General features: G+C 42.0%; 1 protein-coding gene across 1 annotated transcript in view; it reads left to right on the forward strand.

The window, feature by feature from the left end:
• Positions 1-22,373, forward strand: part of edil3a (EGF-like repeats and discoidin I-like domains 3a) — a gene marked incomplete at both ends in the record, with an annotated part of 102,734 nt that overhangs the window by 15,349 nt on the left and 65,012 nt on the right. Inside the window, one exon of the mRNA XM_083672891.1 lies at positions 13,402-13,431. Coding sequence (XP_083529017.1) covers positions 13,402-13,431 — 30 coding nt within the window. The remainder of the gene's footprint in view (positions 1-13,401; positions 13,432-22,373) is intronic.

Below are 22,373 nucleotides of genomic sequence, written 5' to 3' on the forward strand. Positions count from 1 at the left end.
CAGTCCCCTTCCCAACCCACCATGCTCCTCCCCTCTCCCCCTTTTCCAACTCTCAGTACCTCACACTCATCACCATGTACATACATTATGTATTCAAATCAGCCACACATTCTGTTTCATTAACATGTTGTATGGATCTCTTACAGTAACTGGGGCACCGGGATGATTCTGGGTGATCTTGTCTCGGAGAAGGGATACAAAGGACCCGGGACATCCAGGTTCCTAATGAGTCTAGCAGGCTGGCTCTCACGGCTCGGGCACAAAGTAGGGCAGCCGTAATGAGATAGTGGAGCCGTGGCACCGCTCTCTGTTTGATGTGGTCATCTCTCGGATATGAGATCAGCTGGAGATGACTGGGGTTGGAAGAGATGCAACGTGACGACCAATCTGCAGCAGGCGCTAGTACCTGACGTGATGTTCCCTCCATTGTGTCAATGTTATGCCGACTACATTGTTTAAAGTTACAGTATTTGACATGGAGGGAGATGTAATCATGTACCTATAGGCATTATATCATGGTCTCAAAAGCGGTTTGTTATGGGACAATGACATGTTTTTCGTTGCTGTGAGGATAGTTGGATTGTATGGTACCACAGATGACTGGGTTGACTGGTCATATGATTATGGCACCATCAGCCGAGTTCCACACTCAAGCGTTGGCACGGCAAACATAATAATGTTGGCATCACTGTCATAAAGTATGACAAACTGGGAGAATTGAAGGAAACATTGGCTTGGCTACATAAAGAACCCTTATAGATACAGTGCCTTCGGAAATTATTCAGACCCCTTCATTTTTTCCACATTTTGTTGTGTTTTAGACTCAAAGAAGAATTTGCCATCAATCCGCGCACAATACCCCAGAATGACGAAGCGAAAAAAAATGTTTTTTGAAATTTCAGTAAATGTATTAAAATTGAAATACAGAAATACCTCATATACATAAGTATTCAGACCCTTTGCTATGATAACTCTTAAAATTAGTTAAAATGCAAAAATGTCATCAACAAATCACTCAATAACTTGAATTGAGTCCATCTTAAAGCAAGGGTAATAGTTCATGTAATTTTGGAATTAATATCTGTGTTTTTATAGGGTCTCTGATTTGCATATTATTTTAATTTAAACCATTTAAAATTGAATCTATAACACAACAAAATATATAAAAAGTGAAGGGGTATGAATACTTTCCGAAGGCACTGTACAATGACACAATATGGGTTGAGATACTGTATACCTTATTCCTGTCTGGCATCAGAGATGTAAGGGAGGCACTTTGGTGTGAATTTACACAGGGTAAGAGCCTGCCTTGGATTCCCTTGAAATGGCTCTTTATATGTGTGAAGTGCCTTCATTAGCTCCTGAGATTGTTAAGCTATTTGGCTCCGTAACCTGTCTTAGGAGACTATTACAAATGAACTCAAGCATTTGCTACTCATTTCATTTTGTGTTTAACTGATGCTTATTGGTTGCTTTACATCAGAGGGAAGAAAAGATGGAGTGGTGGACAAAGTATCATCCTCTCTGTAGGGTTAGGGTTAGGGTTAGGGTTAGGGTTAGGGTTGGGTTAGGGTTAGGGTTGGGTTAGGGTTAAGGTTAAGGTTAGGGTTAGGGTTAGGGTTAGGGTTGGGTTAGGGTTAGGGTTAGGGTTAGGGCTAGGGTTAGGGTTAGGGTTAGGGTTGGGTTAGGGTTAGGGTTAGGGTTGGGTTAAGGTTAGGGTTAGGGTTAAGGTTAGGGTTGGGTTAAGGTTAGGGTTAGGGTTAGGGTTAGGGTTAGGGTTAGGGTTAGGGTTAGGGTTAGGTTAAGGTTGGGTTAGGGTTAGGGTTAGGGTTAGGGTTATTCACATATCCTTCAAGGACATACTTTGGATATCATGTGTTTATCACCTATTAAGCGTCACTGCATTATTGTACTCTTTAGTAGAAGTCCACAATCTTGCTAAGGGACATGGCTTTTGTTAGATTTTTTTTTGCTTTCTGCTGCATTTAACATCCATGAAAACCGATTAAATTTCCATACTTATAAATGTCCAATAAATGGGTTCAGAAAATGTATTCCGATGTACATTTGATGTATTATTCTCACACATCCTTTGTGCAAGATCAATGTTGCATTGTGTTGCACACAACCATGACATAAGGATCTGCAGCCACAGGGTTCAACTTATTAGAAGCATTCATGTTAGGAGAAGTTTCCATGTTTCAGGTTCCTCTGTAAGCCCCTGAACCCACCAGGCCCTGAGCAGAGTGCATTATCACTGCCCCTCGCCCATGATGAGGTGAAGTATTGATCTCCTTCTCAGAAGAAAGGCCTGTGTGTACCTCTGCAGGGCTTAGAGCTGGCAGTGGAGGAGACCAGGCAACGCCCCGTAATGAGGGCTATAGAGGTTAAAACAGAGACCAGCTTATTCTTAACAAGGAAAGAGACCTTTACTCCCAGAGGGAAATATGCTGGGTGGACAACACTCTCTCTCTTTTTCTTTCTCTCTCCCTCTATTCTTCTTTGTTTGAACTTAGTCTGAGTCAAACCTCAACAGATTTTGGTCAACTTGTTTTTTTTCTGGAATTTGGGACCTCAATGGGTTTTCCTTCCCACAAACAGTTTGAAACCAATTTGGATTCAATCTTGGTATTAAAGGAAGGAAAGTGGTTGAGGTTGTCTCATGTGGATTGAAACACTTATCAGAAAGTGGTTTCTGTGGATAAGCTAACTCAGACCAGGAGGAAGGAATGCCCTCTGACTGGGAAGAAAGACCCATCAATCCCCTTTGAAGGGTTTGGAGGGAGACTGTGAGAGTTCTGTGGCTACTGAATCTGTCTTTGGACATGGATCCCATGAAGATGGAAGCATGTTTGCGTTTGAAGTTCAAGCGATGATTACATTGGGAGAAGCCACCTACCTCACAGTGACCGAAGCACACAAGCACACAACTGTGATTATGGGTTTTGGTTCAGTTCCAAACCCCACTTTCACAACAGCCGTGAATGCAGCGCTTTTGGTCGTGAACCACGAAGACTGACATCATGAATGTGAATGTAGGAAACAGTAGAGTAGCTGAAACAGCATCTTGGTTCTAGTTCGAACACAAGATCACTGAAAGCAACAACTTTAATGAGGAACATTTGTCTTCATTGTATCTCTTAACGTGATCTCTCGGCTTTTGCCACACGTGTGCCGGACTCCATTAGTTTTGCCTGTTTGAAATAAAGCCGTCACTGTCTGAACTGATCCTCCCACCCGACTCCGTTGCTCCACCCATGCTCAGTTCCGTCTGCTCCACAGACGTATTTAACCCTGACAAGGGGGCAAGTTTAAAGGACAGCCTTCAGCGAATCGCCGGTTTCACAGCGCTACACAGCACCACCAAAGGAGCTTCTCATGTTCAAAACCCTCTAGCAGGGGAAGCAGAACCCATCTCCCAGGACTGTGTCCTTCCAAAAGAAACAGAGCTTTTCCCAGCTTAACGAACAGCCCGTTCCCTGTCAACGCTACCTGCTACAGCTGCCGCGCCATATCTAACATTCTTTTTATTCTCTCTTTTTTTCTGTCTCATCTCCTCACTTGTCTGTTTGATTTCCCTTCCTCTTCGCATTGTGTTGGAGCTGCTTCGTTGGCTTGTTGTGACCGCAATGTCTTTCTCTTTCATGTTTGCCTGCAGCGCTTAGACTCTTTCAGCATTCTCTAAATATTCTCCCTCTTTTCTTTCTCTTTCTTCCCTGTGGCCAAAGCAAGCTCATTCCCTTTGGCTATTACATCCAATTAGTAAGAGACACACACACACACACACACCACACACACACACACACACACACACACACATACCACACACACACACACACACACACACACACACACACACACACACACACACCACACACACACACACACACCACACACACACACATTTTTCTAACAACAATATGGAGTACTGCGGGATTAATGACTTTTTATTAGGACAAATCAGGCACAAAACCTCATTCTTCTTCTTTTCTTGTGATTATTTGTCATTTGGTGAACCGTAGATAATGTAAGGATAAGCCATTGGTTTTCCACAGTTATGCAGATTTTTCACATGGATCCACTTTAACAAAAGAGTGTTTATGAGCTGTGTGAAAGGAGGTCAAACACCATGCAGAGCAAACCTGGACTCACACTGTAGGGTCAGAGTTTCAATGTTGGTTTTGAAGACGGCGCCATGCAGTTTCTGAATAAAAAAAAATATTTTAGATATAGACCAGCTTGTCATCACACCAGTCTGATCCAAGCTCCCTAAATGTTCATGCCAAAACAAGAAAAAGGAGATTTACCAAACAACTTAAAAAAAATGTTACAACAAAACTATGTAAGATCAAATGTTTTGTTGTGCAACTTTTGTTGTGCATGGTGGAGGCTCCTTCTGTGCCTGTATGCTCTTGTTAACTTCTTTGCAGCGTCTTATCAGCCGTGCTGCTGGTTCTACTGTCATCGTGTCATGAATGAGAGATTTAGCAGAGAGTCTTGCTGAACAGAACAGAACAGAGCCTCACATGGTTCCCTAACCTTGTGGCTCTCCCTCTGTTCTTCTTCTTTCCCTGTCTTTTTCCAGGGGAAGTGTACGAGTGCATACCCTGTGAGAATGGGGCTGCCTGCCTCAGTGATCTGACCGACAAGGTCTTCTCAATGTGTCATGCTGGTTTTTTAGGGCTCACGTGTGTTAGTAGGACCGTGGAGGTTGATAAGTGGTTGATCAGAAACAGTCCCCCGAAATAACCAACTGACAACAGGTGTAAACCTGTGATTGTGTGTGTGAATGTGTGGATCCAACCACATTGTGGAGCCATGCTGCGTTGCTGGTTGTGGGAGTGCCAGCATGCTTGTCTGTCAGTACTAAACGCTATCAGTGGTGTGATATGCTATGCCCCCCTCCCCCCCAATCTCCCCTGATGGCATAGTGTGTCCTCCTTAATCCCTATTCACATGCTTCAGTCATCTGAACATGCCGATCAAATACATCTCCTGCTTTCTTTAGCTGTCTTTTTTTTTTTGCTTTTCATTTTCTCCACCCCCCCTTTCTCCCTTTTTCTCTCCCACTTTCCCCATGCGCCTTCTCCTGTATGTTTTATTCATTTACATGTACAGTACAGCTTTAAGAGTCATGAAAAAGTAAAATGAGAGGAGCTAGGGTTTTGACCCGACCACATGTTCACCAGAATGCAACTACTGTGACTCTTAGATGAGATGTGAGGAGCAACTGACTGGCATTTGCATATTATAACAGCTTTTACAAGAAATGTCTGCACTTAAAGCAATGTGGCCTTTACTCTGTTCTCTGTTTATGTGGAATATTCTTTTCCCACCATAAACACAATGAATTTAATCTAGAAACTCATTTCAGAGTACTACTGAACATCACAATAGCTACTGTATGGCATTTGGCAGCTGCTTTGTCCCCAACATTCTCTGGGGATGGGCTGTACCACCTGACAGATTTTTAGGCCGTGCCTGAAGTGAGAGTGAAGTTTGAAGACCTTGGCATGACATCCACATAGCAGTTGAAGTTGTAAGGGTGTGTGTTCGACATGCCAGATCAGGAACTGGAGAATGAGATGCTAAAACCTGCTGGATGATGAACATCTCCTGTGGCTGTTTGAGAAAAGATCTCAAACTTGTCCTCCTGCAATGACGTCTGACAAGTAGATAGATAGATAGATAGAAACTTTATTTATCCCTAGGGGAAATTCAGGTGGCATCTGTCATTGTCTTGGGAATCACATAGAACTATACAATGATTTATTTGTGAACGAACGGATGCCTCGTTGCACCAAATAACCCCTTGTGTCATTTCACCTTTGGTGAAGCCATAGGATCAAGATCCATTTATTGTACAGTATGTCGATGCTTGACCAAATCCATCCAAATTTCACTCAGTATTCAAACTGTAACAGTTGATCATTGCCAGGTTTGATGGGATCTTAGCCACAAGTGCCGTCTTCGGTCTCTTTGAAACCAGCTGCTCCGACAGGATGTTTACTCTCAGCAGACAGTGCTATTGAACATTTCCCTGCTGACATGCAATTGGTGTCTCACAGTGACACTCGAAAGCAAATGTGGAAAACATATTGATTAAAAGCAAAAGACGATGGTGGCTCAGAATCAGTAAGAGGATGGGTGTTCTGTATACTTCTACGTTCAGTCAGACGAGAAGCATGCATTCTTCCAATCTGTCCAAGCAATTTGCTTTTGTTTGGCTTTTTCTTATGCTTGGAGGATCAATTAATTGCCCAATTTAATGTTGTATTTCTCTTCCTGAAAACAAAAAAGAGTCCCCCCAAAAAGGCTACAAAAATCCATTCACCATGAAATTGTATTTCATTCATTTGTTCCTATAATTGATCCCAGCACACTTATTTTATCATGGGAACAAGCACGTAGATTAAATTGTTTCATACTATTTTCACTTGTAAAGAGTTATTATTCGGTTGCGAGAAGTTTAAAAGTCATGTAATGCATCTCTAATGGGAGCCAGATGAGTTGCTAGGGAGACTCATGCTATGCCTTAAGAGCACTGTACCCTTTTTGCTTCACTCAAGCCACATGTCAACATTGCAGTTAGTAGCTTGTGGATACTTTTACTGCTGACAAGACTGGAAAATAGGGATGAATGAAGACTCCACTAACAGAAGGCCATTGTTTCCTAGCGTCATGCAGCCCTGTCTCCGTCTGTGTGTGTGTGTGTGTGTGTGTGTGTGTGTGTGTGTGTGTGTGTCTTTACGGGGAGGGGGTTACTGCTCTACAAGGGTGTGGTCCTTTAGATTAGAGATTATAACAACCTCATGACCACCCTCTGTGGTCACTTAAACATCGAATGGCACATCCATTGTGAGGGGGGGAAATATGTGGACTTTAATGTTTTTCGTTATGCATGTGTCGTTTTCTATGGTGTCTAGCATTTACCCACCTTTTTTTCTGGTGTGAATTATCTGCAACTCATTAAGTTTTGCTTCACCAGTCGTTGCTTTAACACCAGCGGTATCTCCAATTATCATATCTCCAAAAGTGTGAGTTGTTTCTGAACCGTGTCTTAGGAGTCAATGACAGAGAAGGTGCAGCATCACCTGTGAACCTCCTTGTTTCTTTACGGCTTCCATCTCTTGGCACTATGAGTCACTTCACTGCTACACAGCCCACCCACTCAATGTTACTAATGAAGCCCTGTTGTGGAACCAACAATGGAGGAGTGGTGCTATATAAATTAGGTATGTCAGATGAACACTGTTTGCTCCTCAGAGAGAGAGAGAGAGCGATAGAGAGAGAGAGGTTTCATTCATCAAAGAGCCTCTCATTAGCACTTTCCCCTTCTTCACTGATCCACGGGCTGATCCACTAGTTAAAGGGTCTTTGGCACGTTTGCTGTACCTGTGCCACTTGCTCACTCACACTTTCCTGGATACATCCGTTATTCAAAGTGGATGATCCTGGGAAGTCTTCAAAGAAGCGCCATTTAATAGGTTGCATGGTAATCACAATGTGGAAGGAACACCGCATTGATTAAGTGATTGTGAAATCAAAGTAGTGATGGCTTGTTTATTTCTAGCGTAATCACCGCACCAGATGACATCCTTTTATGGATTCTGACGAAACTCTCCAGTGATTAAGATGTCTGATGATTTGTTAATGGGCATCTGTCTAAATATACAAACCATACGCAAACAGCAAACATACTGTATGATTCATGAAAAATTATTTGACGCACAGTCACCATGTCAGAAAAAAAAAAAAAGTTCTCCCAACTTCTGTCAGTGATTCAACTATGGTTATATGAATCCTTGTTATTGTTTAAAAAACAAAAACTCACCGCAAAACAAAACAATTTCAAAACAGAGAGACATTCATTATTCTAACCTAAATTCTGGCATTACAGTATGCCAGACAACCAGACAAACAGAAACTGCAACCCCAAAGTTTTAGTACTCTGGATTTATCAGTGGGCCACTTGACAGACACAAACAGGATTTGTCAGCCTCAGAGAGCGGTGTCTCGACTGCCAGCATTAGCGGTGACAGCACTGTCACTCCTGATGTCACACTGCTAAATGGAGATAAGATCCATTACCCAGATTGCTTGTGACCTTGTCATTGGGCCATGGGCCGGGGGGGCACAAAGCAGGAGTGATATGCATTACCCCCCCCCACCCCCCACCCCCCCACCCGTCCTCCTTCCACTACATCAGATCAAGCTTGTCAGCACTGCTCAGCATTATTCAGACATCACTGTCAGGGGTATCAATGTCCAAAGATTTGATAAGTCATTATATGACGCATTATGCATTTGTCAAGGTCATCTCCGGCCATGGCTCTTTGAATAGAATCGGCCCATCTAAGATATGTACAGTAAATACAGCAGGCCCATGTTAACTTGCTGCTGTAACTTAACTTACTTAGCAACTACTGCACTGTATCGGTTTGCCATTTTGCTATGTGTGTGGTTACTGGTCTGATCTCTGTTTTTATCGAATCTAAAGTTTCCATTCGTTTTTATTGGTATCAGTGACTGTGCATTGAGAGCCTTCAGGCATTGATGACAGCAGTGATGTCTGTAGTTCACTACTGGCCATAGTAGAATCAGTAGATGTGAGATCGGCCCTTCCCCTGTACTCCACATCTGAGCAGAAACCATCCTGCCTCTTGGCAGGAAACGCAGTATCTTCTCTCTGACTCACACTCAGGGTATCTGTATCAAGCTGTGAAACTGGAATCACGCTGTCGTTTTATGCGTCTGAGGCAATATCAAAAAAGTTGCTGTTCTAGGAATTGTTTCTCGATAGTGATGGAATGTACACTATGCTGTGGAAGCAGTCTGAAGTGACCGAGGCGGGCAAAAATCCACCTGACTACGGACCTCTCTAGAAGAGGCCTGAGGCACCGGTTCATTTATGAGGGTTAATTCTCATATGACGGCATTTCCCCTTTTTTTTATTTGTATGTACTGTGTCATTGCCCATGCGGAAGCGTCTTCTGATTCTGTTTATGCCTCAGAATTTGACCTGTGTTGACCACGTGAATTACGACTTGCGTGGCGGTTAGGCGGTGTTAGGCGGTGTTAAGCATTAACTTTGAGTGTTTAAGGTTAGGGTAAGTTGTCAGGGAAGGCATTAGCAAATATTAGCATAAGCAACAAGATTTAGCAAGAATTAGCAAGAATTAGCACCGATTCGAACCAGCGACGTTCGGGTTACGTCGGGTAATCCATTGTGAAACGTGTTCAATGGCTGCGTATCTACTACAACAGACTGCTTGCTCAAACACCCTCTGTTTGTCTCCAGTTTTGTCAGTGTGGCAACAACCTGTGGTCTTATTTCATGGCCTGTCTGTAGGGCGAACGGTGGCTGACGTTACCTTAGCACACGCTCTCACACATGCCTGTAGGGTTTTATATGTGCACGCTTATGCATGGCTCCCACTATCTTCGCTTAACACCTTGGGGTCATATCAACCCTGTGCCAAACGAACGGTGCCGCTCCCAGTTTAGATTATGGATGGTTATTACTTCCTCCTGGTTGTCACTCAGATTAAACCAATATGTCCCAGGGCAGACGCTTATCACGGCACACGGACAAGACCATCTCACAAAAAGAGGAGTGGTCAGTTTGAATAAGTAATCTGCTTCAGTGCACAGTAGAGCAGCGAGTCTACACTTGTGTCACATCTGGGGATGGAGGCACTCAAATGTCTTGATCAGTGTTGAATGTTTTTGGTTTGTTTGTAAATCCAACATGTGTGGAACATACACACATGGTTTATGATTGAATTCTTACGCTTTGAAAGTATTCTGAATCGGGCCAAATGTCTACATACACATTTGTATGATTAAATGTGACAACTTTGTTTGTCACTTCTTGCTGATCTTGTGTACAAATTCTAAACTGACTATCTATTCAACTCCTGTCTCCAACTAGGAAACGTCAGCTGGTACCAGAGACTCTCTGTCAGTCTAAATCATCTTGGCAGATCACATGACACATGGCCAGCATTAGCATGCAGTAGTCAAAACTGTGGTCTGTTGCATTCACCGTGCTCATTTAGTTATTTCTTTTTGTAACTTTTTGACAGAAAACCTGATGCCACAATTGCAGTGTGAGAAGAAAGTCTTACGGCTTTGGACACACAAATAGTCATTTCAAAACTCCCCATTTTACTTTCAAAAGATGACGATTTTGACAGGATAACATTATTACAAGCGTGTGTGCAGTGGGCATTTTATACCCTTTTCAATCAGCTCTTTTTTTATTGCAAGGGTTATTATGTCTAAATGCCATAATGGTATAATGCTTTCCCATTATGAGAAACACTTTGAGTAGTTTCATAATGCTGTCTACATGATTGACTTTGGTCAATCTTACACAATCTTACACTACAGTCCGTTGTTTTTAGATATAGTATATACAGTACATGAATGTATGATATACTGAATAACCATTGATTCTTGAAGAATATTACTTATAGATGCCTCAGGAGTTTAATACAATTGTCTTACCACATCATAACCCAACATTTAAGGTTGTTTTACTCCAATGTATAGATTCAAAATATGTTTTAAAACTCCCATGGTGATATCACAGACTTGGTCCTTGCATCCAGAGTTCTGTCTATGAATTTGAGGGTGGTAACATATCTCCAACCCCATCCCCCCAGCTGTTTATGGCAGGGCTGACATTTTGTTATTTTTTCGAATCACTGATTGTGGCTTTAAAGTATTTCTGTAAACACAGCACTAAACAGTGTAAACAGTGGTGCGATGAAATGAGGACAATAGTTACATGCATGTCTTTGTTCTTCCATTTGACTACATGGGAAAGGTGGATCAAACAATGTTATTTGTGGCATTAACTACGACAGTATACCACAGTAAAATAACATTACAGTGAATCTTCCCCCCCAACTCTAACACCTACATACAGTATACTGCAGATACTAACACACAGACACACACACACACACACACACACACACACACACACACATGCACACACAGGTTTGGGCCACGAGCCTTGTTTTCATGGATGCTGTCCAGAACAATTCCCCAGTGTTTGTGGGCCAGTCTCAGACTGAGATAATATTGTGGTTAGCGTCATCGTTCGGAGAAACACTGGACATAAAAGGGAAAACTGGCATGGAGAACATATCGTGGGAATCGCCCTTTCTGTGTGTGTGTGTGTGTGTGTGTGTGTGTGTGTGTGTGTGTGTGTGTGTGTCTGATGTGCATATAGTGATTGTGTGTGTGTGTGTGTGTGTGTGTGTGTGTGTGTGCGTCTGATGTGCATACAATGATTGTGTGTGTGTGTGTGCGTGTGTGTGTGTGTGTGTGTGTGTGTGTGTGTGTGTGTGTGTGCGTGTGAGTGTGCCCTTATGTGCATGTGTGCATGCTTGTGTGCAGTGTGCATGTATGCTGTGTGTATATACATTTGCTTGTGAACATTTCAGTGTGCAAGGATTTACCTAGTTCTGATATTTTGTGTGTGTGTGTGAAAGACTGTATCTTTGTATGTCATTGCTTTGGCAAGCATGTGTGTGTGCATGTCTGTGTGTGTATGTATGTGTTTGTGTGAATGCATTTGCGCCCACAGTAAGTACAGTGTCTTTAGAGTAAGTGACACAAGTAAAATCACATCAGGGAAGCGGCGGAATGTGTTTGGTCTCGGGATTCGAGTGGTCCTCCAGAGTATGGGAAAATACAGAGGGAGTTTCTGCTGCCAGACAGACGGGATATGGGGAGACTGCATTGCTTTAGTTTCCTCACATAGCAGACGTCACTGTCTAAATGATTATTTTTCAGTACATTTTTAAATTCGAGTTTTAAGCTGTTTATTTTGGTCTGTCACTACGAATGATCGTCCACATGTATGAGTAAGATGTGATATGTTTTACGGTTATTAACACTTAGAAAGAGTGTCATAAGACTGTCATAACTGGGTATAACATCCTCTTGCATTGTCATGTGGTCAGGATGGTGGATTCGGAGTGATGGCTGGTTAGATGAACGAACAATAACAAGCTGTATTGAATTAGCTTGGCAATAGGGAACGTATTCAAACCTGCAGAGACTTTTTTTTTTTTTGTTGCTCCTGTCTGGGAAGTGAGTTTATTTTTAGGCCAAAGAACACTTCAGAGAACATTGGGCTGAGGCACTGTAGATGTTTTTTTTTTTTTTTTTTTTTTTTTAAAGGAAGCTGGGTCTCTTCCATGCCTGCTTCTCTCTGTCAGTGTTGTGATTGGAAATAGAGGAGTTGGCTTGTTTGCTAAACAAGCTTTGCAAGCCTGTACGGTAGATAGAACGGCACCCCAGAGCCTCACTCCCACTCCCTCATGATCTATGTGCTCTTTACCCTTTCCATATGCTAATTTATAATTAGTATGCAGTGTTTAAGATGAAAACATGTACGTGAAAAATAATTGCACCGTAATTAGAGTGTCTTCTCCTTATTGTTAGATAATGGTTCTCTGCATGTGCTGTCAGATACATTCAGGGCAGTTGACTATTGCAACGGTGAGGATGGAGAGAAATTCAAGTTTTTCTTCTAAATATACCACAAAAAAACACTTTTGCCTTGGTTGCCTTGGTAGCATGGCACATTTGTTATATATTCCAATGCTTTAGTACATGTATGTGTGTGTGTTATTGTTGGTGTAAAGTAACAGGTCATTTAAATGCAAATGTATACCTTGCATAGCTTTAAAAGCTAAAGTACAAGCTTATGAGGAAACATTTTGAATATGACATTTTTCTGAGCAATGTTAGTGATATATTTGTGTCACAAGTGACATTCGGTGGGACGAAAATGAATCGAGTGTAGTTTCTGAGGATTGCTACAACTTTAATGGCTAGAGATAGAGAGCTGTGTCGATGGTTGTGGACAGCCCAGACCATAGCCCCTCAGCCATGGCAGTGGGCTGGGATTAGGACTGGGAATGTAAGCATCCATGCTTCAGCGAGTAATCCAATCCTACAATTCTGGTCCAGAATTATGAACCCATGTAAATCAGAGGAGAGTGACCAGGATTTAGATAAGATGGGGGGGGTGTAGGCGAGGGGGTTGTGTAGGTTTGCCATTGGTGCATGCATGGTCACGCATTCACCTGGTCATACATGGTCTTGTGATGTGGTGTGAGATCTTGTTGTGTCAGCGATGTTGTGCTTGTGTTCCTCAAAGTGGAATTGAGTATTTGAGTAAGATATCCATCAATCAGCTGTCGAATTAAATTAGTTTAGTATGAAATTAAAAGTTTGTAATATCACCTTGCACTATGATACAGTATGTTGCTTTTTTGCTTTTGGGATTTTATCATTTCGAAATATCTCAGTAATGTAATTAATTTCTCTCTCTTTCTCTCTCCCTCCTTCCACCCCCCTCTTTCCCATTTATAGCAGCAGATGGTGAGGATCCAACATCAGCAGGTGGGGTATTTCTACACCTATGTACACACACACACACACACACACGCAACACACACACACACACACACACACACACACACACACACACACACACACACACACACACACCACATTGACTCACATTGACTCTGCTGTGGTTCCTGGATTGATCGATCATGCCTGGTCAGCAGTGAAATAGTTTGACTGATCTCCAAGTGTCTCTGCAGACTCCCTTTTCTTTGATGTTCTCTTTTCACTTTTTACCCCCTCATTCTGAACATGCTCACATCATCACTTAGTATATCTCTCTCTCTCTCTCTCTCTCTCTCTCTCTCTCTCTCTCTCTCTCTCTCTCTCTCTCTCTCTCTCTCTCTCTCTCTCTCTCTCTCTCTCTCTCTCTCTCTCTCTCTCTCTCTCTCTCTCTCTCTCTCTCTCTCTCTCTCTCTCTCTCTCTCTCTCTCCCACTCTGAAAATGATGACCCCTGTCTTACACAAAACCTCTAGTCAATGACCCCCCCAGAGGTATCCAACCAATCAGGCAGTTTTGTAGTTCTCCTTTGGAACTCAGAATCTCATTTAACATTGGTCATCTCCCCAGGGAAACATTAGTTATATTGATGGACAACAGAGATTCCCCAGGTTAAAGAACTCAAATGACACTGCTAAATTACACATGTATCCAGCAACAGTAAAGATTTGAGATGCAGCGTAAGAGGATTTCTTATTTTGCAGAAATTCCAGTCTGTTTCCATCACATATCCCCATTTTGGCAACCCTAGTGTCTAACTCATTCCCTCTCAAACTCTTATTTGAAAGTAATTATAAGTCACGCATGTTGTGGCTTAGCTCATAGCATAGCTTAGTACAGTCTAGCGCACCTCCATAAGCGTCACTGTGAACACGTCCCCAGTCCTCCCCAAGGAATAGGCTGATGATATTTGATGCACTTAGCATTAGCATGCGATGCACGGCAGGGTAAAGATTGTTGCAGATTAGCATAAAAGCTCTTCATTGCAGCAGCTGCCTGAGAAAGAATGTTTGGTAATCACATGCAATTTCCAGTTATTACTTTTTCAAGATGCATATTTAAGTGGCTTTTGGAAGAAGAATTGAAAAAGTAAACAAGGCTACATTATGGGGGAAAAAAGTGAAATATTTTTTTGTTGCACTGATTCAATGGAATCAATGTTGCTGGCTTTTCATACAGTGACTAACTTTCTGAGATGCAAAAACATCATCCTAACTTAAAGGGACATTACACAAAGTATTATTTGAGACTTCAAAGGTACTCCAATGTCAATATGAATCTATGTCTCACGCTATCTGCTGTGTAGATACAGCTATATGTCTCAGTCCTGAATGAATGGGATTGTTTTCCATTCATTTGCAGTTGAGCCATACAGTATTGCCTAAAGGCATATTCCTGTTATACAATTGGAGCGAGAGGAACCTCTTTATTGAACTGTTGCCAACAACCTGTATAACTGCCCTCCCAAGAAACAGCCTTGATATGTCTATTGATTACATTCCCTGCTCCACTCTGGACAGTTATACAATTTAAAGGAATACTATATTTTTTAATATATTTGTTGTCCTCCAATATACAGCTTAGCGTGATCCTGAACTTTAATATATTTCTTAATTTTGTTTGATCTTTTCAGGGATAAAGCTTTTTTTTTTTTTTTTTTTTTTTTTCATGGCAAAATTGTGCATTCTATATGCACAATACCATGTTCATATCACATGCCATCTGAACACGCAGGTCCTGCACACGCAGGTACACACCCACACACCCACACACACACACACCCACACACCCACACACACACACACCCACACACCCACTAGATGGAAAATGATCTAAGATCCGGAAGATCAGTGGAACTTCTCATCATTGTTTTCAACTGAAAGCTGTCGCTTCTGATATCTTCCAGACTTTTTTCCCCTATAGGGAGAATGAAATGGGAGTACTGTAAAGAATGATGAGGTGTGAAATATGAACACATGTTTATTCATACATTTTTCAACAGAAAGTGTTATACTTTGCTGTCACAGTACCTGAACGGAGACACGTATTGCATGTACAGTGTAAACACACATATACATTCATCACAGGCGAGGGTAGCACAGCGTCAGACACAGGGCAGCGTTGCTGGGGCAGTGTAGCGATTAAGTATCTTGCTATCTTGTTAAGTATCAAGGGCACAACGGCGGTGGTTGGCATCTGAGAGTGCCAGCTCTCACCCGGCCAGATTTTTCCTGTCAGCCCTGGGATTTTAAGAAAAAAAAAACTAGTTAGAGTTGTGTTTACATATTCTAACTGGGAAGATTTACTACTTGCAAAACAAAATGGTGAACGTGTAACCCCTATATCATACTACTACTACTACTACTACTACTACTACTACTACTACTACTAATAATAATAATAATAATAATAATAAACAGAGGCAATTTTAATTTCCTGACTCCATAAAGATTTTGTTATTTTAAAGTTGAATATAAAGTGGTTATTAACAAATTTGTATACGGCAGCTCTCTCACAAGAAATAATTCACAATTTCATCATGAACATCATGAAGTTATATTACTTTTCTACATTTGATATGAAATGTACATTACTTTTAATTACTGTTCTACCCCCTTGCTCTATACTGCTTTTAAATTAATGATGCATTTGAATGAGTGTATTTTCTAATATGTGGTAAGGGAGCATACTTTTTGTTTTTTTAATTTTTGCCCATGGGAGCCTTATTAGTCACTATAAACCTGTGTAATACATTAATAATATATACCCATCTCTCTTCATAAATGGGAAATGGTGTTGCAGGTTTAATGGGCATTGGTGTGCCATTATGTAACAAAAGACTGGACTGAATTAAAGCAGCACTTAAATATGGGGCATGCAGAAAATGTGTGTGCTCAGCGTCGTTAGACCTTAGTCCACTCAGACTGTGACATGCTAAAAGGTCTCTTAAATTCAGAGGCTTTCAGTGTGAGACGTTGCATTGGTTGAGCTACTTAGGGTACGCGTACGTAGTAAATTCCATTATCCTTCGATCTGGATAGCCTCCCAAACCCAGAGCTATGTTTGAAAAAGCGCTGGCTAGCCAGCTAGCAGGAGAGAGAACAGCTTGGCACAGCTGTGCTCAGTCTTCCTATTAATTCAAGTTTTGGGGTAAACCCTCATATAAAGTATATCGCAGATTTTCTCATAATCACTGTATAATCTACCTCCTACGTGCTCTTACAGTACACTATTTAAAGGCTAATTTGAACATCTTGCTACACAACAGTCTTGCACACATAATTACATCAGGTTAATTTCTAATACATGAAGTGTGAGAAGCAGTGTTGACATATGAATATTTATTATTAATCAGCGATGTTAAGCAAGTACCAGTAGCCATGTTTGTGTGCTGCACAGAGGAATCAGCTGGAGCATATTTTGTTAGCTCTTTATTAGATCAAGTCACTTGTATCGAATCACATTCCCCTGTTTATATTGGATAAAACGGAAAGGAAACATCATGACCTTTTGAATGCCTCTAAGCGTCTCTTTGTTGTGGCTCCTCTTCCTGTTCTTTTCTTTTTTTATCTTGCAAAATGTGCTTGACAGACCTGCGTGGAGTCATCTGAGATTGGCTGGTTCACTAAACTACCAGCACTGTTTTCATTACGTTCCATTACCAGTTTAGCTAACATGACTACTGGAGTGTAGTCACAGAATCCCCGTGGGAAAGCTAGAACAGATCAAACTTATTTATTTTTTCTTTTTATTCTAGCCTAAGTATCCCTTTGGTGAAGTTCACATTACATTAATATTATACTTTTTTAACATTGTATTTATGTAAATAAGCAACATTAAAAAAAAACCTATTCTTTTCAACTGTGAGATGGTCTGATGCTGATCGTCAACAGCCAATGTTCAACTCATGTACAGTTGTGTAGTAATGATGATGAGCATCAAATGACAACCTAACCAAACCAGTTCATCTACACCCCAACCATTGATTTTAGTATTTCTGTGTTTTCTGCATAGTTGTCTAATGTTGGTGGGGTATATTTTGTTCTATTACTGAGAATTTCGAGAATACAAATATTTAACCTCGAAAATGTTACTTGATAATGTATATTACGTTGCACTGAACCTGTCCCAAGCTGGTTTTTATACTTAACAAAGTTTTTTCATAAACACACATTACTGTGTACAATACGTCCTAATTTAGTTAACACTAGAAGGCCCTCAATACCAACCAAAGTACCCAGAGTAAGGCCTGGAGACGTCCATTTCTTGACGTTAGTGTAACAGGACATATTAGTGTAACAGGACATATTAGTATAACAGGACATAATAGTGTAACAGGACTTGCGATAAGTAAGTGAATAAGTGGATTCCTGACTGTCATATGGCGAAAGTATGCCAACAATCTCAGTTGAACCCTCAGTGTAGGAAGTCTTTGTCTCGAGCCAGTCCTTGTCTGATTGGCTTCGACCTTATACGGTCTGGTGTGTCACATGGTCAGAACAGGAAGTGCTTTCTTTCGGAGAGCCTTCTTCGTACCACTGTCGTGACATTTCCTTGACATTTACTCTCTGCCTAGGCTCGTCTCTGTTACTCCCATCTCAAAGTCTTCACAAAGTGACGGTGAAATGTATTTGGACCCCCCCTGGGAGATCTATTTGACACGCTTGAGTCTCAATCCATTTTTTGGTTATCCTTTATCCTTCCTGACTCGTAAGTGCATTCACCTGGCGTTGCCAAATGTCAATGCGTCTGATCCATTTCGTCATGGCGGGGTGCAAGGACACGCACAAACAGAAAGGTAGAGGCATGGGACTACTAAAAGCCTCGGTGGACGTATAACGCTGAGAGCGCATGAAGTAACTTGGCTCCATGCCAGTTTCTATCAGAGTTGACTGGGTACGGTGGGTGCGGTGACCATAAGAACTGTGAACCAGTGAAACCATCACAAGAGGCTGAGGTAGCTGTTTACTATAAAGGGATGTGACATAATCAGGCCATTGCTGGAACCTCTACCATCTTGCAGGGTATACATATAGGGCCGAGGCGCTCAATTGGAAATTCACAATTAAGCACCCATGGGTGCACCCAGAGACTGAGACACAATTTACAGGACTAAGGGTGCATAGTGGATGTTAAATGGTGTTTGAATACTTATCTATGATCTATTTTATGTTTCCAGCATGACTGCCATTGTGGGGTCATGACTGCCATTGTGGGGTCATGACTGCCATTGTGGGGTCATGACTGCACATTGGTTGCCTCCCCGGGCTAGACCTTCAGTAAATGCTAACCCAATGTGTTGTTTAAGACACACTTCGAGAACAGAATAGAGACCAATCGATAGTGAATCAATTATGCATGTCTATGGACAGATACTGTACATACACAGCGCATGTCTGCTGGGCAGGCATTTCTGTTTGTTAGCTTGCTTATCCCCTGGCCTGGATGTTCATCATTCCACTTATTTGGGGTAGCTCAGGAAAGGGGATGCCTGTCTCCTGCCTCAGGGTTGGGAAACGGGAAGGCTAGGGGTCGGGGTGTGGAGAAGTAAGGAGAGGAGAATTGGGATGACTGGGGGTTGGGGTGTGATGGAAGAAGGGTTTATCATGGGGACAGTTGGGGGTTGGGGTGTGGTGAAGTAAAAGTTCCTGACAGGGTTTTGCTGGCATCGCAAAGGATCCTGCAGTTGTGATTATGAGGTCATCTCTGCAATGATCAGCCGACCACGGTGTGTGTGATTCACACTGCCTTTGGGAACCCTCTTGACCCACTTCAGAGGCTCGCCAAAGATGTTAATCAAGTGCAAAGCATTCCTAAAGGGTATTTCACCCTGGAGTAACCCCACTCAAAAGACATGCGGGAACATTGTCGCAACACTTTCAGTATTAAAAGTCAAAAGCTGCATTTTAATTCGGTACATTTATTCATTGGTAGAAGACAGCTACATTTTTACAAAAAAAAATTCTGGTAAAAACATAGTTATAATAGTCATATTGTATGTCTTATATCACATACTGCGCGTAATATGCTGTCTCTGTCCTTGGATGAGAAAAATAATCTTGAATATCCAGCTCAGCACTATTTACAAATCCCTATGATGTAGTTGCCAAGTGTGGCTTAATGCCTGTGCCAAATTACCGATATTCAGCTTTAATGGCATGCTTTATATTATCCCTGGTATTTATAATGGTAAATTAAATGTACCATTATAAACAAACAATCTCCCGGCATTGGAATGAGGTAACGTGTGAAAGCTGGCAAATAGGATTTAGGGGCTCAACTGTACCCGACACGCAGAAAATGTCAGCCCTTCGGTGATTGATCTTTGAGGAAACAGAGGACGCTTTTCTGTGTTTAACCAATGGTCAGGCTTCCAGCCGTTGATTGATTGGGCTCTCTTTGCAGCCCGAAAAGAAATCGCGGCGCCCGCGCAGGGCCGTTATGCTGCCCGCATCAATCACGGCCCAAGGGCTAGCTCGTTCAAGAGAGAACAATGGCTGACAGTCGCACGGCAAAGCCCTCAACCACTCCACACACACACACACACACACACACACACACACACACACACACACACACACACACATATACACACACACACACACACACACACACACACACACACACACACACACACACAGCAACACAAAAGAGAACAACCGTGTAGGACAAAGCCTTTTTCAGCAGGGTGATGTCTCTGAGGGCACCATCCTAATATAGACCGTCTCTCTCTCTCTCTCTCTCTCTCTCTCTCTCTCTCTCTCTCTCTCTCTCTCTCTCTCTCTCTCTCTCTCTCTCTCTCTCTGTCTCTGCTTTGTGCAGGGATGCGTTCTCCATTATAGCGGTTGTCAGTGGGCCTTTGTGTTCTTATGGATCGTCACATCAAAACAGCCCTGACACATGTCACCCGCTCTCCCTCAGAGAGCAAGGCCTCTGTGAAGGCTATTATACTTTCCTCTGTTCAACTAATTAGCCACCAGACTCATTATTAATGATACAGGGTTTCCCGGAATGGCTTGACTTTGATAGGGTTACCCTCGTTTGCAATTCATATCCAAAGAGCTACTGCCAGCAAGGAAAGTAATAGGCTAGCTCTTTGGTCGTGTTTTTTTCATCATGGCTTATTTTTAAAGCTATATACTTAAACAGCATTGAATAATTTTTTATTTTTTTTATTTTTTTGCTGTTGCTTCCGTTTGAATAGATTTAGGTTGAACAGACAGTAGAGAATAGCCTGTGTGTATGTTGACGACACATATACGGTGAATTGTGTTCAAATTGAACATTAATTTATCAAATCAGTGAAAAGGATGTGAATCCTTCAGAACTGCTGTGACGACTAAATATAGATATCACTGAGGACGAGAGCAATGACATGAGCACCAACCTGCCAACAGACAGTTCCACCTGTCAACAAAACAATTTTGTCTGTCAACAGAAAGGCAAGCAGCATCTTGGAGGTGAGTTATGCTGACCAGAGGTTTCATGTGGAATTAAATTGTTTTTGTTATAACACAAGGGGAAATAGGAACAGTCCGTGTTCCATTTATCGAAATCCAAATCTGTGCCTTTCCATTTTCCAAATTGCAAAGCAATCACTCAATTACTGTGTAAGAGTATTTGAATACAACATTCTTACCAAAGTCAGTTACCATACACAGACATAAGCCATGTGAGGCATCTCTGACACCTTACTAGAACCGAATAATTAAATCGCTGGATAACCCCACACTTCTTTCACAACGGATGCCTCTCCTGTTAAAGTTGTTTGCATTCATGTCTTCACTGTGAGAGATTACAAAAGTTTGTGTAAAAATCAAACTCCATCTGTGAAGTTCTGACAGCATCTGTGCAGTTGTACAACTCTATGTTTAAATCATGAGCAAGCTATTGGCAGCCTGTGAGTTATGAATCCAATAAGCCCTCACAGAGGTCTTGTCATTTACATTTGGCCCTTGCGGCAGGTAGAGGCAGGTCCGTGAGGGCTTTTAGATGGCAGTGTTATGGCAGGATGTTGTGGCCACTGTCAGTGAGGTAAAATATTGCTGTGTCATAACCATTTGGTTGTAATAACTTTGAGTCGAAGGCTTTGCTGTCATCATCGTATCCTATTCCAGATAACACCAAGATAACAGCAAAAGCGAATTGGAAAAATGCATGAGGCGAGTAGGTTCCTGTAACAGAGTTATTAATCACCATCAGCCAAAGCAAGTCATGCTCTCTCTTCAAAGAGAATAATAGTTTTCTCTGGAATTTAGATGTACAGTTTATTGCGCTTTTTTAACATGTGTGTTAGTGTGTGAGCGCGCACGCATTTGCTGGCCTTATTTCGGCGAAATAAAGCGAAGCTCCGCGGTGCAATATGTTTATTCTGTGAGAAGCTGACATCCTGAAGGGGACCTATTCAAAGATCATTAGAGCCTCGATGCCCTAGGCAGCCCTGCGGAACCGGAGAACTGGCACTCTATGAATGACAGGCACTTCTCCAGTCCATCCCTCACTCTCCCCATCGTTATCCATCTTTTCAGCCATCTGCTCCTCTGTTGTTCTCCTGTCCTGAAGCCAATGTGTCATGTTAGTCAGCCACAGTCTGTGAGAGGGTAGAGGCTGCACATGGACATGTCCTACACTGTGGTAGTAAGGCTATTTGCGCATACACTGTATGGTCTACTGGTCATGACCATGTATGACCATGTATGTACCATGTATGACCATGTATGTACCATGTATGATCATGTATGTACCATGTATGACCATGTATGTACCATGTATGACCATGTATGTACCATGTATGATCATGTATGTACCATGTATGACCATGTATGTACCATGTATGATCATGTATGTACCATGTATGACCATGTATGTACCATGTATGTACCATGTATGTACCATGTATGATCATGGTAGTGCCAAAAAGGCCTGTTCTGCTGAT

This window comes from Argentina silus, assembly GCF_951799395.1.
Source record: "Argentina silus genome assembly, chromosome: 7".
NCBI lineage: Eukaryota > Metazoa > Chordata > Actinopteri > Argentiniformes > Argentinidae > Argentina > Argentina silus.